The sequence below is a fragment of the Ursus americanus genome, chromosome 29, assembly GCF_024610735.1.
Source record: "Ursus americanus isolate L20-20 chromosome 29, mUrsAme1.1.p, whole genome shotgun sequence".
Lineage (NCBI taxonomy): Eukaryota > Metazoa > Chordata > Mammalia > Carnivora > Ursidae > Ursus > Ursus americanus.
The window spans coordinates 20451505-20474728 of NC_142155.1; the positions used below are offsets into that span (position 1 = coordinate 20451505).

At 37.0% G+C, this 23224-nt stretch overlaps 1 protein-coding gene across 2 annotated transcripts in view; it reads right to left on the bottom strand.

Moving 5' to 3' along the window:
• Positions 1 to 23224, bottom strand: part of PRIM2 (DNA primase subunit 2) — a 307763-nt gene that overhangs the window by 232715 nt on the left and 51824 nt on the right. For both annotated transcript variants that reach the window (XM_045803074.2, XM_045803066.2), the window contains exons 6-7: positions 14989 to 15090; positions 12531 to 12668 (exon numbers count right to left, since the gene is read on the bottom strand). In XM_045803074.2, the coding sequence (XP_045659030.2) occupies positions 12531 to 12668; positions 14989 to 15090 (240 nt within the window). The remainder of the gene's footprint in view (positions 1 to 12530; positions 12669 to 14988; positions 15091 to 23224) is intronic.

Genomic DNA, 23224 nt, shown 5'->3' on the forward strand with positions numbered 1-23224 from the left:
GTATGTACTGAGAGCCTCTCATAGTAAGAAAGCATTGCACTAAAGCACTACCATACAGAATAGGACAAGCATGTCCACTGATATCTATAAACCTAGAGTCTGCATTTTAGCTGCCAAAAATAAGGGCAAGAAAACACACAAATGATTACCACACAACTCTAAAATCCTTTCCTGCTCTAAAAATTCTATGTATACGTACCATTAACACTGGCCGGCAACTAAAAAGCAAAGAAAACTTGAAATAAGTGAATCATTACAATTCTCGCCACTAATAATTTCCATATACACAAAACGCAAAAGTGTACTAAGCACTATAGGGAGAAATAAAAGGTAAAATCAAAACCCCTTAAAATATTATTCTTCACAAGAACTAACCCCTTCAAATGAATACCTAAAAAATTATTAGCACTTTGAAAATTTTAAAGTACTTTCACATACATTACTGATTTTTCTCAATGAATAAACCTTTCTATCAAAAACCTACAATATTTCACTAAACCAAGAAAGTAACTGTCACTGAATCCTATTCTGTGAATGGTGCCAAAAGCCTCATTTTCTAAAGTAAAACACATATGGAAAAAGATGCGAAGACTGACTTGCTCATTTGTGGTATTCCAATTCATTGAGCCTGACTGATCCCCATACCCAACTCTGAAATAGTCTGGTATTTGGTCCTCTTCTCTCTTTATTCTTTACTCCTTAAAAAATGGCATCCACTAGTTGAGATTCCAATTTCACAACCATGTGGGTAACTCCCAAATCTATGTCTTAATCTCCAAGCACTTTTCTAATTTTTCAACCCAGATTTACTAGAATGTTCTACTAATCCAAGAAATTAAACACACCCAACACCAAAATCATTTTCTTTCCCAAACAGCTCTGTCTCACAACCCTATTGCTAAAATAGATCTCCAATGGTAATACCAGAAGTTTTATAATGGTTTCCAAAATAGATATATGCAAGATGACCTACTCAGATGGGGAAAGAAATATATATTAAGTATCTATTCCTAATTTCTTCTAATTCTTTTTTAAAACCATTTTCTAATGTCTACATCTGTACATAAAGACGTGTGATATTTTAACTAACGGAGCACAATCAAAAAGTCTGGAAACTGCTAGCATACAGATAACACTCAAACTCATTAGCCCGGTGATACCCACTGTCACAATTTGATCTTCTACTATTCTTCACAGACATTAAATCCAAGCAAACAAACCACTAACCAGTCTCCAAACACAGCGTAGGCATTATTTCAGCACCCCAATCATTTAGCTCTACTACTCTCTGCAAAAATTGTTCATCTCCCTTTAGCAAATCACTTAAAGCCAATGTCAACTCCATCTTTTCTCAAAGTTCCCTGAGTTGAGGTGACACAGCTCTCAGACCAATCCCCATTTTCAACCTAGTCATTGAGTCTTTCCTGTACATCTTAGCTCCCCCTCCTAGGTAAGAAGGAATCTTGAGGGTCGAAGTCCCGTCTCATAACTGTCCCACCTCCCATACTACCCTGGGCACTATATAGTAAACCTGACACATGTTAAAGAAATGCTTGTTGAGTGGACAGCATTGTAAGCTAGACATTATATAAGTTTTAACAAACCAATAACTCACAAACGGAGCAAGGATCAAGTTCAGGTTAGTATCCTCAGTCAACCAGTGTGTCTCAAAATAGGAGGAGGAGGTTTATTTTCTCCCACAAAATGATTCTTTCCATTAGTTTCATGGCTTTCAACTGTAATGTTTTGTTTCCTGCAGATCAGTACCATGAGAGAATAAACGGACTGGTGTCAGATACTAAATAAAGGTGTAGGTGAAGCATTAGCTGCAGCACTGATTGATTCATTGCAATCGCCTTAAAACGACATTAAATAACCAGGAAGTAATATTAGAAAAGACACAGTAATCAATCTAAAACCCAAGGAAATCAACTAATTAAGACACAAGACAGACAAAAATTCTTATGTGATTACAAATTAAGTAACCATTCAAGAAAATTCATTATATTTAACCACAATTTAAGAAACTGAACTGACACAGCTTTTTAAAAGAGGATAAAAGATTTAAGAGGATTGTAAGCTCTTTAGAAATAAAAATTACTTGATCAAGTGCTTATAAAGAACATTTTTCCAAAGCAACAAATACATGGCGAGCCACAAACTTAACTAGTATTCTAAAAATGTGAAAAAAAAAAATCCTTTCCAAAGAAAGAAATCTTTGTCTCTGTGACTTCGAGAAAGAGCTGCTTATTTGCCGGCTGTTATTTCCTTAGGAACTTATCACAGTCCTTCCTTCTATATCTGAATTAGAAGTGTGTAAATAATATTTTCCAAAAGTCTGTGTTTTTAATTTGTACCAGCACCTTCTAATGGTGAATCTCACAAAGAGAAAGCAAAATCAGTCACACTATGCCAGAAAAAAGAGAATTTACTTCAAGGAAATTCAGCTACAATTTAAGAAGCTGTACCATTTTTCAAAAAGAAACAAAGCATATTCCACTGCTTCATGACACAGAGTGAAGGTATATGGAAACTCGTGCCCAGTTGTGGACCTTCCTTGGTTCTCCACTGACGAGCCACTCTCTCCTGTGTGATCTCACAGAATCTCATGGCCTCACCTTCAACTCCCCAGAAAGCCAGACTTCAAAACTAACTTCATAGTTGCCATCTCCAACTGGATGACTAAGAAGCATCCCCCCCTCTTGACCTGGTCAAAACAGAACGCTTGGTTTTATTTTATGTACTTCTCTCACAGGCCTCCCCATCTTGGTAAAAGGCATCACCCTCTAATCAGTTATTTAGGCCAAAAGTCTGGGCAGTGTAACAGTAGTCCAGAATAGAGACTCCAAAGTCCAATCACACGGATTCAAATCCTCTGCTCCTCACTACCTGTGCAGAGATGTCATAAGCCTCCAAATAATAATGGCACCCACCTGACACAGTTACCATGAAGACGAAATACGTTAATTCACATAAAGCATTTAGAAATGCACCTGGCAAATATTAAATTCAGTTCCAGCTATCATTATTATGATTATCTTGATTCCTCTTTTTCTCTCACACCCATTCTGTCATGTCAGCCCTACTTCAAAATCCATTCAAAAACACTGAAATCCAGGGGCGCCTGGGTGGCACAGCGGTTAAGCGTCTGCCTTCGGCTCAGGGCGTGATCCCGGCGTTATGGGATCAAGCCCCACATCAGGCTCCTCCGCTATGAGCCTGCTTCTTCCTCTCCCACTCCCCCTGCTTGTGTTCCCTCTCTCGCTGGCTGTCTCTATCTCTGTCAAATAAATAAATAAAATCTTTAAAAAAAAAAAAAAACACTGAAATCCACTGACTTCTCTCAGTTATCACTGCAACCACACATTTCAAGCCACCATCTAGACGTGATAAACTTCTCAACTAGTCTTCATGCTTCCATTCTTCCTTACCCTTCAAAGTGCTTTTCAAGCAGAAGCCACAATAATCTATTTAATACATAATCACATCGTATCACTCCCTCGTTCAAAACCATCCAATGGTTTTCTACTACATTGGGTTAAAAATCAAACTATCCACCTGGTTTATCCAAAGTCCTATATCTAGTCATTGCAGGCCTATCTTGTTCTACCCTCTGCTGGCTCACTACACTCCAGTCACACTGGCCTTTTTTATCCCGCAAAAATGCCAAGATTCTCTCCTGCCTGAAACACACTTTCCTCTGTATTTGTTCGGCTGGCTCCTTCATGTTAGATATAATATAGTTATTATTTATTTCTTTGCTAATTGTCTACCTCCACTACAATAAAAGCTTTATTTTTAAAAAAATATCATCTATATTGTTAAGTACTGTGTCCCTAGTACCCAAAACAATATGTGTGTAAACAAAGTTATTTAAAAAAAAATAAGCTATTAACTGAAAACAAAAATGACCAAAGCTTCTAAAACTGTTATATGAGGCAAAGAAATGTATCTTTCCCTCATTCTTTTCCCTAACTGGTCATCAATTTATTGCAACTCAGCTCCTAATTCAACCTTTCTGCCTGTTCTGTAATTCGATCCTAATATAATTTTTAGTATTTCCTCAGCTTTTAAAAATCTAAGTCCCCAATAATCTAACTCCTTATAAAGATACAGTTACCATCAAAAGATTCTAAAAATTACATTTAGAAAACCTGAAATCCAGTTATAGCTCCAGCAATTACTAGCCAACATAACCCTGGACCAACTACTCAGGCTCTTGGAGCTACATTTTCCTCACTGTATAATGCAGACAGTAGTCCCCATCTCAGAGGTCTGTGGTGAGGGTCCAGTGAGGTAGCGAGTAGTAAACTACACACAAGTGGAAGCTATTATTATCTACCAGTTCAATAAAACATTACTGGTTACTTGCTACATGCTACACTAACAAATTTAATTAAGACAAGAGCCCCTACTCTCAAAGAGCTTACATTTTAGTTGAGAGGAAAAACACATAATGAGAATAATTTCACCATAGTTTGGTAGTGTGCAGACTGCTGGAGCACAAAAGAGATATACTTAGAGGCTTCCTAGAAGGGTGGGGCCACAGCTAACTCTCAAAGGATCAGTAGGATATAAGAGTTCTTATCAAATCAGAAGGTAATGACCATTTACATGTCCTAGAGCATGTTCAAAAGCCAAACTAGATAAGTGATCATAAAATTCATGTGATCACAGGGACGCCCGAGTGGTTCATCAGTTAAGTCGCTGCCTTCGGCTCAGATCATGATCCCAGGGTCCTGGGATCGAGCCCCACATTGGGCTCCCTGCTCAGTGGGGAGCCTGCTTCTCCCTCCGTCTGCCGCTCCCCGTTTGTGCCCCCCCCAACAAATAAATAAATAAATACTAAAATCTTTTTTTAAAAATTCATGTGATTACAAGTTGAGAGCAAGCTTTCAAATATCATCTGGCATAAAACTCCTCTATCAACTTAGACTTCCCCCACCACCATCTATTTCATCCTTACTCCTAACTAAAATGCCTTTTTCTTCCCCACCTTTAAGTCCATTTTTCTCATCCTACTAGAATATTTTCATTTTAAGGCTGAAATTTATCAGGTCAGACCTTCCCCAATGGAAAAAAAATAAAAAAAAAAAAAATAAACCTTCCCCACTGGAAAGAATGGTAATAAACAGACCACAGCAAGGTTTAGATTTCTCCTTTACCATAGCCCTAGGAGAAACTCCTTCCCTTCCTTCTGGCTCCCTTGCACAACTGTCAGGACAGGTTCCTGGGCATAAACTCCATCCACTCTCCTGCTCTATAAAGCAAGCAGCTCTCTGAGCAACCTCTCAACCAGACTCGGTGCTGACCCACCCATGAGAAAGCCAAGTACTGCCTAAAACAAGGCACCGTTCCTCCTCTACAAGTCAAAGACACTGAGGCCAGAGCTCTCTACAACCCACCAGCAATCAGGACAAATTCATCAAGAGTAAGTCAGAATCCACTAAAGTGAACAATGGACACACCCTACGCAACCTACAATTCCATTCCTAGGCATATAACCAACAGAAATGTGTTTGCCAAAAATGTCCTAGAATGTTCAGAGCAGCTGTATTAGTAATAACCAGAAAAAGCAAACAAAACCTAAATGTCTCTCAACAATAGAATGGGTAAATAAACGGTCATTAACTCAATCAGAATTGAGATGAATCAAAATCATGTGTCACCTAACAGGATGCAATAAATAGAACATACCATCACGTTTATGACATTCCTGCTCAAGATGTGTAATTGGAATCTTCACATGCAGAAACATCAAACAAATCCCAACTGAGATGTGCTACAATATAACTAGCCTATTTCCTTCAAAAGGAAAAAACGTCACGAAAGTCCAACAGAAACTAAGAACCCGCTCCAGACTGAAGGAGACTAAAAAAAATTACTAAGTAACACATGTGATAGAAGACCGTACCCTTCTGAAATAAAGCATGTAATTGAGACAACTGTGAAACTTGGATGCGGTCTGAGGATTAGATGGCACTCATGTATTGATGCTAATTTGCTTATTTTCAAAGTTGAACTGTGGTTATGGGAGAACATCTGTTTATAGAAATTACAACCTAAAGTACTAGGGGTAATGAGACATCAGGCTGGAAACTTATTCTCAAATGGCTGTGGCAAAAAGCTATTGTTTTACTTGCAACTTTTTTTAAGTATGTAATTATTTCAAAATTGTAAAACATTCATTTTTTTAAGTTACTTTGTTTTTGTTTTGTTCTGTTTTAAGTAGCATGGACCCTAATTCACGACTTGAACTCACCACCCCTCAGATCAAGACCTGAGCTTAGATCAAGAGTCGGATGCTCAACCGACTAAGCCACCCATGCGCCCCTTTAAAGTTACTTTGGAGGGCGGAAAGAATGAGCTGGAGTGAAAAAAAGAGAAAAAAACTCAAAGTTCATATGCTTTATTTTTTTTTTACCAACAAGGTACAAAACTTAAACGCAATTTGCTGAAAAAATGGAAGTGTTACTAACTTAGGAACTTAAAGCGCTTGTCTTTAATCTCAGTATATTTAGAGCTTCCACCTTCTGCACAAAACAAATTATAAAATTTGCAAAAAACTGCACATATCCTTCTTTGCACATTGCATTATTAGAAAGATAAACTGAACAGCAAATAGGCATGTGCTCATTTTTATTGGCAAGAAAAACTTTCTTTTATGGGACGCCTGGGTGGCTCAGTCAGTTAAACATCTGCCTTCGGCTCAGGTCATGATCCCAGGGCCCTGGGATCAAGTCCCACATTAGGCTCTCTGCTCAGTGGGGAGCCTGTTTTTCCCTCTACCTGTAGCTCCCCCTGCTTGTGCTCTCTGACAAATAAATAAAATCTGAAAGAAGGAAGGAAGGAAGGAAGGAAGGAAGGAAGGAAGGAAGGAAGGAAGGAAGGAGGGGGGGGAGGGGAGGGGAGAAAAAAAAAAAAGAAAAAAACTTTCTTTCAGAAGCACCCAAACAACTTCTCACATTTTTCAGCCACAATTATTATATCATGTGCACAGATTAACAATTTGTAAAAGAGAAGGAAAACTACCAAATCAGCACAGGGTTGGCACCAACACTCCAGAAGCTTTCTGAAATGCATGATATTTTTGGTTGTCATGGGAACTGGGAGAGCCACTACTAGCATTTAGTAAATGAGAAATAGGGATGCCCAAAGTCCTGAAAAGTATACAGCTGATTCATACAAAGAAGTGCTGTACAAAATGTGTCAGCAGAGAAAATGCGTGAAAAAAGACCAGTAATAATAAAACAAGGGGAATGGCCAACTAGTAGGCAAACATTAGTGTCTGCCACAGAGATTTACAGTAGTGAAAGATACTATATCTTCATCTATAAATAGATTAGGGCCCAAGTTAAGTCACAAACAACTAAAGAAACTATTTTTAAAAAATCCTCAGTAAAGTTAATGTTTCTGAAGTGAAAAATATAGAATTAGGGAAGGAAGAAGAATATTAACAGTTAGTAAACACCTATTACACTAGGTGTTTTCATAAACTGCCTTATCAATAAAACCAGTTAATATTTTAGTCTTCCCAAATGCTGAAAGAGTTGAATTATACATATTTAGGTAACCCCAGTCAATAATAAAAATTATTTAAACAAGAAAATATTATAATTTTTAACTCAAAAGAAAAGCTTGGCCTATGCTTCTACTGTGATCAGTATGGCCTAAAAAGAGCCACACCACAAATTTAAAGTTCTCTTCTGCATCAAGTACCACAATGTTATTTTAAAAAACTAGACTCATTTTAAAAGGCAACAATACTGCAAAATGCATTTTTATTCAAGTATAGTTAACATGCAGTGTTATACTAGTTTCAGGTGTACAATATAATAATTCAACAATTCTATACATTACTCAGTGCTCATCTTGACAAGTGTACTCTTAATCTGCTTCACCTATTTCACCCATCCCCCACTGACCTCCCCTCTGGTAACCACCAATTTGTTCTCTGTATTTAAGAGTCTGCCTTTTTGTCTCTTCTTTTATTCCTTAAATTCCACGAGAGAAATCCTATGGTATCTTTCTCTGACTTATTTCACTTAGATTATGCCCTCTAGATCCAACTATGTTGTTGCAAATGGCAAGATTTCATTCTTTATAGCTGAGTAATATTCCTCTCCCTCTCTCTCTCTCTGTGTGTCCACACACACATCTTCTTATCCGTTCATCTGTTGATGGACACTTGGATTACTTCCATATTTTGGCTATTATAAATAATGCTGCAATAAACATAGGGGTCCATATATCTTTTTGAATTAGCATTTTCAAATTCTTTGTGTAAATACCCCCAGTAGTGGAATTGCTGGGTCATACGGTAGTTCTATTTTTAACTTTTGAGTAACCTCCATACTGTTTTCCACAGTGACTGCACAACTTTGAATTCCCACCAACAGACAAAAGGGTTCCTTTTTCTCCACATCCTTGCCAATATTTCTTTCTTGTCTTTTTGATTTCAGCCATTCTGACAGCTGTAAGGTGGTATCTCATTGTGGTTTTGATTTGTATTTCCCTGAGTGATGAGTGATGTTGGGCATCTTTTCACATGTCTTTGGCCAACTGTATGTCTTCTTTGGAAAAATGTTTATTCAGATGCTTTGTCCATTTTTTATCAGACTGGTTTTTTTAGTATTGAGCAGTAGCAAGTTCTTAATACATTTGGATATTAACTCCTTATCCGATACATCATCTGCAAATATCTTTTCTCAATCAGTAGTAGGCTTTTAGTTTTGTTGATGTTTCGTTTACTGTGGAAAAGCTTTTTATTTTGAAGTAGTCCCAACAGTTTAATTTTGCTTTTGTTTGCCTTGCCAAAGGAAACATGTCTAGCAAAATGTTCCTATAGCTGATGTCCAAGAGACTAATAATGTCTATGTTTCCTTCCAGGATTTTTATGGCTTCAGGTCTCGCTTTTAGGTCCTTAATCCATTCTGAGTTATTATGATGTAAGAAAGTGGTCATTTTCATTCTTTTGCATGTAGCTGTCCAGTTTTCCCAACACCATTTGTTGAAAAGACTTCTTCCCATTGTATATTCTTACCTCCTTAGTCATAGATTATAGATTAATTGATCACCAAAGCATGAGTTTATTTCTGGACTCTATTCTGTTCCATTGATCTGTTTTATATTTCTATGCCAGGACCATACTGTTTTGAGTACTAGAGCTTTATAGTCTACCTTGAAATTTGAGACTGTGATACCACCAGTTTTGTTCTTTTTTAAGAGTGCTTTGGCTATTTGGGCTCTTTTGTGGTTCCATACAAATTTTAGGATTATTTGCTCCAGTTCTGTGAAAAATACTGTTGGTGTTTTGATAGGGATTGCATTAAATCTGTAGATTGCTCTGGGCGGTATGGACATTTTAACAATATTGGTTCTCCCAATCCATGAACATGGAATATCTTTCTTTCCCTTTGTTAGTATCATCTTCAAGTTCTCTTATTAGTGTTTCACAGTTTTCAGAGTATACTTCTTTCACTTCCTTGGTTAAGTTTATTCCTAAGCATTCTATTCAATTTGCATGTTTTTTCAAATACCTCTTTTTTACTTGATTCAGAACTTCAAGGTTATGTGATGTAGCTGTTTTTAAGCTATACTGATTATAGCCAAAAGTATAGGCCAATCTTCCCTTTGGAGTTAAAAAGTGGAATATTTTCTGGTATAAATATTTTTTATTACTGACTGGGGTTACCGAAATACATATAACTCAGCTATATCAGCATTTTGGTGCAATTATAAACAGAACTCAGAACTGTTTTCTTAATTTCTCTTTCTGCTACTTCATTATTAGTGTGTAGAGATGCAAGGTTTCGGAGTGCCTGGGTGGCTAAGTCGGTTAAGCGTCTGCCTTCAGCTCAGGTCACGATCCCAGGGTCCTCTGCATCAGGCTCCTTGCTCAGCAGGGAATCTGCTTCTCCCTCTCCCCCTCCCCCCACTCATGCTTGCTCTCTCTCTCTCTCTGAAATAAATAAAATCTTTTAAAAAAATGTAAGATTTCTATATGTTAATTGTGTAATCTGTGACCCTACTGAATTCATTTGTCAGTTCTAGTAGTTTTCAGTGGAGTCTTTCAGATTTTCTATATATAGTATCATGTCATCTGCAGATAGTGTAAGTTTGACTTTTTCCTTACCAATTTGGATCTCTTTTCTTTTTTCTTGTCAGACTACTGTGTCTAGGACTTCCACTAATGCGTTAAATAAAGGCACGAGAGTGGACACCCTTGTTCCATCCCTGATCTCAGGGAAAAACCTCTCAGTTTTTCACCATGGAGTATGATGTTAGCTGTGGGTTTTTCATATATGGCCTATAGTATGTTGAGGTACATTCCCTCTAAACCTATTTTGTTGAGAGTTTTTTTTATCATGAATGGACGTTGTACTTTGTCAAATGCTTTTTCTACATCTATTGAAATGATCATAAAATTTTTACCCTCTTATTGATGTGCCTTATCATACCGATCAATTTGTGAATACTGAACCACCCTTGCATGCCTGGAAGAAATCCCATTTGATCATGGTTAATGATTTTTTTAATGGATTGCTGAATTTAGTTTGCTAATATTCTGTTCAAGATTTTTGCATCTATGTTTGCAGTATTTTTTGCTATCGGGGTAATGCTGACTTCACAGAATGAATTTGGAAGCTTTCCCTCCCCTTCTATTTCTTGGAACAGTTTGAGAAGAATACGTATAAACTCTTCTTTAAATATTTGGTAGAATTTGCCGTGAAGCCATCTGCTCCTGAACTTTTGTTTGTTGGAAGATTTTTGATTACCAATTCAATTACATTGCTAGTAATCAGTCTGCTCAAATTTTCATTTTCTTCCTGATCCAGTTTTGGAAGGTTAAATATTTCTAGGAATTTATCCATTTCTTCTTGGTTGTCTAATTTGCTGGCATATAATTTTTCATAATATTCTTTCATTATCCTTTATATTTCTGTGGTATCAGCTATTATTTCTCCTCTCCCATTTCTGATTTTATATGAGTACTTTTTTTTTTTTTTTTGATGAGTCTGGCTAAAGGTTTATCAATTTTGTTGATCTCTTCAAAAGAACCAACTCCTGGTTTCACTGATCTATTCTATTGTTTCTTTAATCTCTATTTCATTTATTTCTACTCTAATCTTATTTCCTTCCTTTTACTGATTTTGAGTTTTGTTTGTTCTTCTTTTCCCAGCTCCTTTAGGTGTAACGTTAGGTTCTTTGTGGTTTTCCTTGCTTCTACATTGCTATATAGAAGCCTATATTGCTTCTATAGGTAGGCCTATAGATAGGTCTATATTGCTATTATCCTCCCTCTTAGAACTGCTTTTGTTGCCTCTCCAAAATCTTGCCATTGTATTTTCATTCGTTTCCATGTATCTTTTGGTTTCCTCTTTGACTTCTCGGTTGGCTCATTTATTATTTAGCAGCATGTTATTTAAACTCCGTGTATTTGTGTTCTTTCCCAAGTTTTCTTGTGACTGGTTTCTAATTTCATACTGTTGTGGTGACCGAAAATGCATGATACAATTTCAATCTTCTGGAATTTGTTGAAACTTGTTTTGTGGTCTAACATGTGACCTATTCTTAAGAATATCCCATGTGCACTTGAAAAGAATGTGTATTCTGTTGTTTGGGGACGGAATGTTCTGAATATATCTGCTAGATCCATCTGGTTCAATTTGTTATTCGAAGCCACTGTTCCCTTGTTGATTTTCTGTCTGGATGATCAACTCATTGATGTTAAGTGGGATGTGCAAGTCCCCTACCAAAACACGTATGTTTAAGATGTTGTCATAAAGTGTAACACTTCCAACAAATCCACTGAAGAGCACTTATCATCTTTTTGGTTTTGATTTTTAAAGATTTTATTTATTTGACAAAGAGAGAGAGTGCACACAAGGATGGGGAGCGACAGGCAGAGGGAGAAGTAGGCTCCCCACTGAGCAAGGAGCCCAATGTGGGAGTCAATCCCAGGACCCTGGAATCATGACCTGAGCTGAAGGCAGATGCTTAACCGACTGAGCCACCCAGGCAGCCCCTGTTCATGTTATTTATTCAAACGCTACCACCACTTTCACTTAGCAATAGGTTGTTTACTGCAGCACTAGCATATCACTGTTTTTATTCCTTAATATAAAGGCTTTCTTCTACATCGTCCTCTACTGATACAAAATACCAATTGAGAACAGAAATCTAGGGGTCATATACACCACAGGCAACAATAATTGTGAAGGGCCTTATATGAAATCCACCTCCAAGAAAAAAAAGCACAACCTTGAAGACACGACCCACAGAAGCCTCTCACAAAATTAATCAGCTCACTACTACTATAAGAAAGATAACTAAGAAAACTAACCGTGGGCAGTAACATAAAAACCTAGTGGTTCTAAAATTACCAGTATGACATCATAAGCAATTCAAATATCATTATAAAAATTAAATTATTTCTTAAGAAATACAGAACAAAACTACCAAGAGTAATAATTGAAATGTGACTATGCGGAAATAAAGTAAATACAGAAACAAACTGAAATACTTACTGCCAAAGCCTTGGACAGTTTGGCTCTGAATTCATTCAGGACGATTGCCACAATGTCTCTAAGTGGTACATAAGCAAAGCCACCTTCCAAATAGACTTTCCTTCCTCGGAACAAATCCAGAGCATCAGCAAAAGGGATCTGAATTCATAGTGAAGCAAGGAAAATAAGTCAGTACCTGTCATGAAATCCTCCTAAATCTTCATACATATGAAGTCTGAACAAAATTCTTCTTATAAGAAATTAATTTGTCACAGCAGATCAAAAACAAACAAAAAACAATTTATAACCCTTTAAACAAAATAACAAACATTAGGAAGAAATGATGGTCCAAAAATGTGCTTGTTTCGGAGTAGATGGCTTTGAAAAATAATAAGCCAAGTTAGAATGCATTATTTTTATTCTTAACTCATGAATTTACAAATTATAATCTTCAAGATTTTAAACTCTCAACTCAAGCCCTCTAAGCACGTTGCATTCCCCTCAAATGACATATTCCTCAATTTTATTCTGCATCAATTATGTGTATACATTATGTTCAGTGTGAAAAGTACTAGTAATTCTAAATTTCTTCATCTGTTTCCATTCTAGAAAAATACATTGGAAAAGCTAATGTCAACACCAAGAAATGAAATAATAACTGTTCAGCTCCACTACTGAAGTACTTACCAGTTAAGTATCATTTAAAAAACTTAATACTCCACTTGCATTTTTTAAAATCCTGAGAACTATCCTAAAATTTTATGATATGAGAATATGGTATGAGTAAACTGAAAATCATCCTTACTCTCCAATACAGGTTTTCTTTTTAAAAATGTGGTAAAAAATAAGGTGAAAGGAATGATCCCCAAATTGCCTAGTCACCCAAGTTTTAGAAGGAGTTAAATCTATATGCCTAAGAGGCGCCTGGGTGGCTCAGCTGGTTAAGCATCCAGCTTTGGTTTCGGCTCAGGTCATGATCTCATGGGTCATGGGATCAAGCCCTGAGTCGGGGTCTGTACTCATCGGGGAGTATGCTTGAAGATTCTCTCCCTCTGCCCCTCCCCCCCACTCATGCACGCTCTCTCTCAAATAAATAAATCTTTAAAAAACCCCAAATATATGCCTAAGATTCTTCTACATATCCAATAATACCACCCAATAAACAGATGTGGTTTTTTTGTGACAGATTTCTATGACTACAACACAGTTCTAAAGAAGTTCATCACTTAGTTGAGAAAACAAAACAGACACATACGGAAAGTCAAACAGCTTTGCAGGGCGGTTTGTGTATGACACAGCATCGAACAAACAAGTTACACAGAACATATTAGAGGAGGAGGTTAGAGGGTTTATTTCAATGATCCAGGCAAGAGACAGGGATAGTTTGGAAACATGAGTTCTAGTCCAAACTCTGTGACTGACCAGACTTATGATTTCTATATATTTAACGAATGCTTCTAAATTTCAGCAGGGAAGGGGAGAGAGATGGTATAAATGACCCTTAGGGGTTCTTTAGCTCTAATATTCCATGATTCTAGCTTATTAAAGTGGTCACAGTGGAAATAAAAATGCCCAAGCAGAAGCAAAAAGTGATGTGAAGAGAGAGTAATGGGAAATGTGTGGTGTGCAAAGAAAAAATATTGATTCCCATACCCTACGTTTGGAAAGCTGACTGACTGATGGCCTAAATGGTAGAGATAGGGAAGTCGGAATAGGGAGCTACTGTGGAAGCAGGATTTTAACTACTGGCACTCACTGACAATAATCAATTTCCTTTTCAAAGGAAATTGTGGTGTTGTGGCTATCAAATTTTAAAATTAATTTCAACTCTTTCCCTTCCCCTTATGGAATTATTCAGTCCAAAAGCTGTTCAATGGGTTCAAGCAAAGTAGTTATCTGTGCTGAGGAAGAGGGCTGCAGAGATGGCCCACTTCAAGATGCCAGAACGTGAGTATGTTAAAGAAGGTCTTGCCAGGGGAGAGCAAACAGGCAGAAAGCGCCAGAGCCCAAATGGAATAAGAAAGAGTCTAGGTGGGAAAGACAGTTCAAGCATGGCATCAGAGCCCAAAAGTGATGAAAAAGGCTATCACACAGAGCAGTGATCCAGAACAAGGTGTTGAAGCCCCGTGGGTGAAGAGAGTATCCCTACAGGGGTAGCTGAGCATGGGGTATAGAAGCCTAAGTATCGTGAAGAGAGTATTCCTTTAAGAGAATGGCCTGCTTTGGCCGGGTCAGAGTCCAAACAAGGTTAGAAGGATGTGTAAGCTCTGTAGCAAGACAGCCCAGCAAAGAATGTTGGCACACCCTCCATGGAGTGAAGGTGAATTCTGCGCAGGAGAAAGAGAAGCTGTAGAGACCAGAGGCTGTATGACTGGGTTAATTACCTATGTACATAAAGCTCAGTGTGATATATTTAACAAAACCTTTTTTGTTTAATTTTAAAAAATTAAATTTTAAAAAATTTTGAAAGTTTACATACCTTACAAACTGACTCTGACTCCAACTCCATCTTAGACCCATTCAAACTGGGTGATGAAGCAAGAATCTCTGGTTCTCGGAGACTCTTTTCTTCATCACTTATCTAAAAGGAAATATATTTTATACTGTTTAAAAAAATTAAAGTTCTTAAAAAAAAGAAATTAAAAAATTCTTTCCTGTTCTAATAAGCATTCTATACTTTTATAAAAATTTTAAAATCCTGGTATCCCAAATCATTCCAATATGAGTAATAACTCATTATTACTATTGTTAAGAAAGCCAAAATATGAAAGAAAATTTAAATTCAATATACTTTCAAACTTCTACTCTGCCAATTTCTGAGGACATATACCAAAAAAACAATAAACAAAAAACCCCAAAGGTATTACAATAAGAAAGATATTATAATAAAAACTCAGGTTAACACAGACTAACAACAGTTTATGGGAGCATAACAATCTAATTGGGAGCATCATCCCAATTCAAGAGTTCTGTTAATTTATTAAAATATGTATCTGCAATTAAAATAGTTTAACTATTTCCCAATTTTCCAGTCATACAAAACAACTTCAAATTTAAAACATCAGCTTTTCTAGGAACAACTACAGATCTACTATCTCAGACTGATTATGTCTTTAAAAATAAAGATCTGACTAGATAAAAATTTCAAAATTCTACAGAGAAAAATAAAAGATCTGTAAATGAAGATAAAATATAAACCAAATACTGAGGGGAATATTTATATCCTTTAACATCCAGGTTACTCTCAATAAACCCCTAGGTAGTAGGAGGACATAAGTACTAGTAATCTAAAAGCAAAACACAGACGATAACCACATAAGTGACAACAATAAAAGTAAATTAAAATTCTACTCTAAGTGTCAAGATGATCAGCTTTTGTAGCTTTCCTGATCACTTTTACAGTAATCTATGGTAGTTAGGACTGGCTAGGTTATGGTTCAGTAACAAAGAATTTAAAATTTTTAGCAGCTTAACAAAAAAATGGTATTTCCTGCTTTTCTACATGTTCATGACAGGGTGGTGGGGAGGCAGTGGCAGGGAGCAGGAAAGCTTCCCTACCAGTGGTTCTCACCAAGCAACCAGATGGCTTAGGCAAGCTCCAATCTCCTGCATGACAGGCAGAAGGAACATGAATGGCAAACTGGTTCTTCCTAAGAGTTATGCAGGTCAATTCCACTCACTTTTCATTGACAAAAGCATATCATATAAGCATGCTACCTTCAAAGGACCAGGGAAGTATAATTCTACCAGTTGCCCAGAAAGAAGAGAATCCAAATTTACTGGTCAACAGTATCAAAGATTACTGCAATATTCTTCTAGTCACCAATTTACAGTTCACTCAACTTATGCTACAAAATACATTTACTCCTATCACAAATGAGACAATCTAAAAGTTCTATACAGTATGGCATTAATCTCAAAGTTCAGCGTCCACATATGATGCTTACAGTCCCTATATCAGAAGAGAATAAACCTTCTCTTGTTAAAGACAAAATATCTATCCTCTCCACTTACACACATATACATACACACCTCCCACACATATACACTCAATAAACAGTGCTAGAACAGGGGCAGAATAACCATGGTAAACACTCCCATTTAGGAAGGGAAAGATGGGGTGCCTGGGTGGCTCAGTCAGTTAAGCATCCTATCACTGACTTTGGCTTAGGTCATATCTCAGGGTCCTGAGACTAAGCCCCATGCCAGGTTCTGCACTGAGCATGGAGCCTGCTTAAGATTCTCTCTCTCTCTCTCCTCCCCCCCATGCTCCTCCCCCCCTGGAAAGCATGCACTCTCTTTTAAAAAGGGGGCGGTGAAGAATGGGGAGGGGAGTAAATTAAAATAATGCAGTAGTTTATACCTATTAAAATGGAAAAAATTTCAAAGATTTAGAAAACACAGTGTCAGAACAATCTGTGTGTAGGGCACTTTGACAATACATATCAGAAAGCCTTAAAACAAGCAGATCCTAACAATTTCACTTCCAGAATTAGTCTGAAGTAAATAACAGGAGATACACATATAGAAACAATTTCTTTTCCTCACAATGTTATTTACAATAAGAAAAAAAAAAAAAAACTCAATGTCCAACAACAGGTATTTGAGTTAATAAATTTCAGTAGAACTTGATGTTTCAGTAAAGCAAGCTATATTATTCAGATCAATCTCTCACAAAAATCAAAGAAAGAACAATGAGAAAATTTTTAAAAGCATCTTCTTTAGGGGAACGGGGGTGGCTCAGTTGGTTAAGCATCTGCCTTCGGCTCAGGTCATGATCCCAGGGTCCTGGGATCTAGCTCTCCAAGAAGCTCCCTACTCAGCAAAGAGCCTGCTTCTCCCTCTCTCTCTGCCCCTCCCCCTGCTCATCTCGCTCTCAATCTCTCTCTCTCTCAAATAAATAAATAATAAAAGCATCTTCTTTAAAGCACAGATTAATATATATATAAACTCAGGCTCAAATGAAAGTGGAGTATCTAACAAGAATCCTTCTGCTCAAATGCCATCAGTGAAATCCCAAGCCCTGAACTTGTTTCAAGGTGGTCCCCGAGCCAAATATCCCAGACACCTGGCAGAAGCAAACTCAAATCCTCTATGTAGGAAAGCACATTCCAGCATGCCTCAAAGGATTCCTGCAAACTCGTCTTCAAATACAATGTCAAGCATACTGTATTTTATAACAAGGCTCACAATAAAACATCACTTCGTGAGTAATGAGAGAGTAAGGCTCAAAGTATACAGATAATAACTATATTAATATGTGTAAAGAAATAAAAGACAAATGTGGTGATAGCTGCATGAATGGGAAACTATAAAAAGTGATTTGTGAAAGAGATTCATTCCAGAAACAGACAAAAAATTCAAGAACAGAAATTAAAAACTCAGTGGAATCATCAAAAAATGCCTTCAGTTGCAGTAATTGTGGACTAGGTGATTTAGACCAATTCATCTGCATCAAAGTTCTCATAGGTTACTTAGGAACTGCCAGACTTACAGATAAGCCCTGTCACTGAAAGCCTACTTTTATACTTGCTAATCCTGGGAAAGTAAATTCATGGAAACCCTGCCAAAAGTGGAAACTATGCCCTACTCTCTAGGACACTTAAGGACTTAGGTGGGTGTGAACCAGAAGTTTATCAGTCTTCATATGGATCTGCAGCCCAGTATCTATCTAATGGGCCAGGGACCTCAGATTTTGGATTTAAATTAAAATTATCCTGAACTAGCACTTCCTACAGGCCCATGAAAGAAACAAATGAAAACCCTTTGGGAAAAAGATGTAATCCTCCTACATTTCAATACAGTACTCCAAATAACTGCCCAAATACCATCTCCAGCACACAAAAATAACAAAGCACACATGGAAATAAGACCCCATGAATGAGAACCAGATAGGTAAGACCAAAAAAAAAAAAAAAAAAAAAAAAAAAGGGTAAAAACTGAAAAATAAAATTGTCATTATTCACAGATTTATATGATTAGTACCCTTAGAAACTCCAGAAAAATCCACAAATAATTAGACTTACTGACCTAATTAAATATGATTTCTGGACACAAGTCAAATACAAAAAAACCATTTTGTATTTCTATATGTCAGCAGCCAAGTTCAATAATGGAATTTTTTTAAAGCTCCCATTCACAACAAGATTAAAACTATCAAGTACCTAAGAATAAATCTAACAAAAGATGTTCAAGGCCTTCACAAAGAAACTATAAAACCTTACTGAGGGAAACTGGAGAAAACGAAAATAACAAACATGTGCCAGAAGACCAAATATTGCAAATGTACCAATTCTCCTCAAATTGACCTATAGATTCAATACACTCGCAAACAAAATCAGAATAGCTTCTGCATCTCTGTGTGTGCAGACACTTACAAGTTGATTTAAAAATGTATATGGAGGGCGCCTGGGTGGCTCAGTTGGTTAAATGACTGCCTCCTGCTCAGGTCATGACCCTGGAGACCCGGATGGAGTCTGCTTCTCCCTCTGACCCTCCCCCCCCATGCTCCCTCTCTCCCATTCTCTCTCTCAAATAAGTAAGTAAAATCTTTAAAAAAAAATGTATATGGACATGCAAAGGACCAAGAATAGCCAAGACAGAAGAAAAAATTTTAGAGGAGCACCTGGGTGGCTCAGTCGGTTAAGTCTCCGACTCTTGATCTCAGCTCAGGTCTTGATCTCAGGATCATGAGTTCAAAACCCCATGCTGAGCTCCATGCGGGGTGTGGAACTTACTTAAAAAAATAATAATAGTAAATTAGGAAAACGATAATCAATCCAATAGAAAAATGAGCAAAAAACATGAACATGCACTTTACAAATGAGAAAATTTAAAGGGTGAATAAATATATGAAAAGACGCTCAACCTCCTTAGCCATCAGGTAAGTGGAACTTAAAATTATAGTGGAAAAACTCCATGACATAACACTACACAACCATTAGAATGCTAACATGTAAAAAATGGGGGGAAAAATGTTGGTTAAGGTGTGGAGGAATTGGAACTCTCATATATTGTTGGTAGAAAATAGATGATCCAGCCACTATGGGAAAAGTTCCAGCACTTTCTTATCAAACTAAGGATATCTGCCCCTATAATTCAAAAATCCACTCCTAGGTAGTTACCCAAGAAAAATGAAAATACATGACCACAAAAAAGACTTATTTGGTCCCATGTATATAAAGTTCCAGAAGAGGCAAAATTTCATGTGGTAGAAAAAGATTTGAATAGTGATTGCCTTCTGGAGAGCAGGAACAGGGATTTTTCTGGAGCACGAGGAAACTCTCAGAGTTGATAGTAACATTCTGCATCTTGGTAAGTCTCAGTTGTACACATTTATGCATTTCTCAGAACTCACGAATGGTACATTTAAGAGTTGTGCATTTCATTGTACGTAAGCTTTACCCTAAATAGAGAGAGAACTGTTACCGAACACTGAACTCTAGCTTTCTTTCTTTCTGTACACATTTATGCATTTGTCAGAACTCACGAATGGTACATTTAAGAGTTGTGCATTTCATTGTACGTAAGCTTTACCCTAAATAGAGAGAGAACTGTTACCGAACACTGAACTCTAGCTTTCTTTCTGTCAACAGCACTCTTGCAAACATGGTGAACATTCCTAAAACCAGCTGGACCTTCTGCAAGAAGTGTGGTAAGCACCAACCCCACAAAGTGACATAGTACAAGAAAGGCAAAGATTCTTTTTATGCCAGGGAAAGCAGCATTATGACAGGAAGCAGGGTGGCTAGAGTGGCAGACTAAGCCGATTTTCTGGGAAAAGGCTAAAACTACAAAGATTGTGCTGAGGCTTGACTGTGTTGAGCCCAACTGCAAATCTATGAGAATGCCATTGGGAGATGCAAGCACTCTGAACTGGGAGGAGATAAGAAGAGAAAGGGCCAAGTAATCCAGTTTTAAGCTTCATTCTTTGTTATATTATGAAGACAGTAAAAGCTTAAGGTTATATTCAAACAAACAAACAAGCACTGAACTCTAATTAAGGACATGCAAGTATTTGGTGGGAACTGTACCTTTTTCTGTAACTTACTCTGAAAGAGACTTACTCTGAAATGGATCGATACAGGAATAGAAAGCAAATGATAAAACAAGCATAGAAAATGTAAATTGTAGAACCTAGATAGTGCATACATACAGATACTCACTGCAAGCTTCTTCCAACTTTTCTACATGCTTGAAATTTTTCACATTACAATTTTGGAGGCCAAATAACACAATGAAGATACTATTATACACTCGCCAGAACTAAAATTAAGTTGGACAACACCGATCAGAGTGTAGAGCAATGGGACTCTCATAACCTACTGACAGGAGAAGAAATTTGTATAAATAGTTTAGAAAATCTGGCATTACCTCACTAATCGAAGGTAAACATATCTCATAACCTGGCAATTTTTCTCCTTAAGTATATACACTACAGCAGAAATAAACAAACTTTTTCGGGAAAAGACCCAACAGTTAAAATTTTAGGCTTTGCAAGCCACAAGGTCTCTTTCACAAGTACACAGTTTGTCATTATGGCAAGAAACAAATGGATATAGCTGTGTTAAAATAACACTATACTTATGGACTCTGACGCTTACTTTTTTTTTTTTTTTTAAGATTTTATTTATTTGACAGAGACAGACATAGCAAGAGAGGGAACACAATCAGGGGGAATGGGAGAGGGAGAAGCAGGCTTCCCGCTGAGCAGGGAGCCCGATGCGGGGCTCGATCCCAGGACCCTGGGATCATGACCTGAGCTGAAGGCAGACGCTTAATAACTGAGCCACCCAGGCGCCCCATGAAGCTTACATTTCTTATAAGAATTTTCCTTTGATAAGAAATGTTATTCTTAATTTTTTTCAACTGCTTAAAAATGTAAAAATCAATCTTCACTCACAGGTTATGCAAAAACAGACAGCGGAGAGAATCTGGCCCATGGGCCATATTTTGCTGAGCCCTCTCCTAGAGCAATGGATTTCAAGAGATACTATTATAATCACCTAGAATTTGTTAAATTACAAATGGCTGCACCCCACTCCTAGAGCTTCTGATTCATTATCTCTGGGGCAGGTCCCAAAAATTATATCTCTAACAAGAAATTCCCCAGTGATGGGAATATTCCCATTCTCAGATCAATGGGAATATTCCAGTTCTCAGATCACTGCCCAGTATACATCAAAGACACATATAATCATGAAGCAACATTATTCATAATAGCCAAAACTAAAAACCCAAAAACACATTAAAAGCAGAATAAAAGTTGTATATCTGCAGTATAGACTATGGCATAGCAACAAAAATAAACAACTTCATATAATACGCGTAAGTCTTAAAAACATATTAAGCAAAATAATACAGGTACAAAATAAAACATACCTCTTTGTTCCATTTATATAAATGTTCCATTTATATACCCATTTATATAAAAAAAAATACCTCATTGTTCCATTTATATAAAGTTTTGCCTTAATAAGGAAAATTACAGTTTAGGAATGAATACTCAGGTGGTCAACGCAAAGGAAAAAAGGTACGGAAGTGATTAACATAAAGTCAGGTTTCCTCTAGGAGAGAGAAGACAATTGGTTGAGAAAGCACAAGGAAGTCTGAAGAGTAATAGCAATGCCTAATTCTCAGATGACAGACTTAATAATAATCCACTAAACCATATGTTTTTGTTGCACATATTTTCTGGATATGTGTTATACTTCTTACTTTTTAAAAAAGTGAAACAAAAGTGAACTGTGTTGTAATGAAATATAATACAGTCAGTAAAATTCTTCTTAAAATTATGAATATTTATGATTACTGTTATAGAAAGATAGCCATGAAATAATGTTAGGTAAAAGTACATTAATACAGTTAGGTGAGAACAAATTAAACCTTTAAGAGCTTACATGTCTGTGTCTGTACATAAGTTTATGTGTGGGGGAAAGTTCAGACCAAAGTACAACTGTGTAACTCTGGATAAAGGGACTACAGATCATTTTTATTTTCTTCCTTACACTTGCACATATTTTATTAAATTTATTCCTTACAGATCTCCCGAATGTTATTGTAATGGTGTTTTTTATTCCAATTTCCAATTGTTCACTGCTTCCTTGCATATCCTTTTTACTTTGTTCTTTTACTTCAAATTTAAGAAACTATTGTCTAGCTTAGGTAGTAAAGTGACACTATAGAATCACCACTTTAGGCATGCCTAATGATGTCCATATTTCCCCAAATCTGCTGAGTCTAAGACTAATGCTGCTTAACTACTAATAATACTTAAGCTTTTCTTTCTCTTTATTTCCCTGAAAGGTAAAAATCCAGCATATTTTGAAAACTTCCTTCAAAGGAAATCTTACCTAGATGAATATTATGCTGCAGAAATTGGGGGGGGGGGGGGACACACTCTGGTTGAAGTGAGGCTGGGCCCAAAGCATACCCATCCAACCCACCATGACTCCATCCCTGCCCTTCTGTGGCCTATTTCTAAAGAACACAGGCAGAAAAAGCCTACAAAATAAGTAACTGCACAAACCGTACTAGGAGAAGAATGATGGCACTACTACTGAAACAGAATCACTGGCTGGTAGACAGCTATCTCACCACCGTATAATGGCTTAAAATGTTTGCTCATCAGCTGTTATATGAAAGTCGAAATACAGCAGAGAGAAAGGCAGTCTAGGTGTGTCCACCAGATTATTAAAAAGCCCACAGAGGTTGAG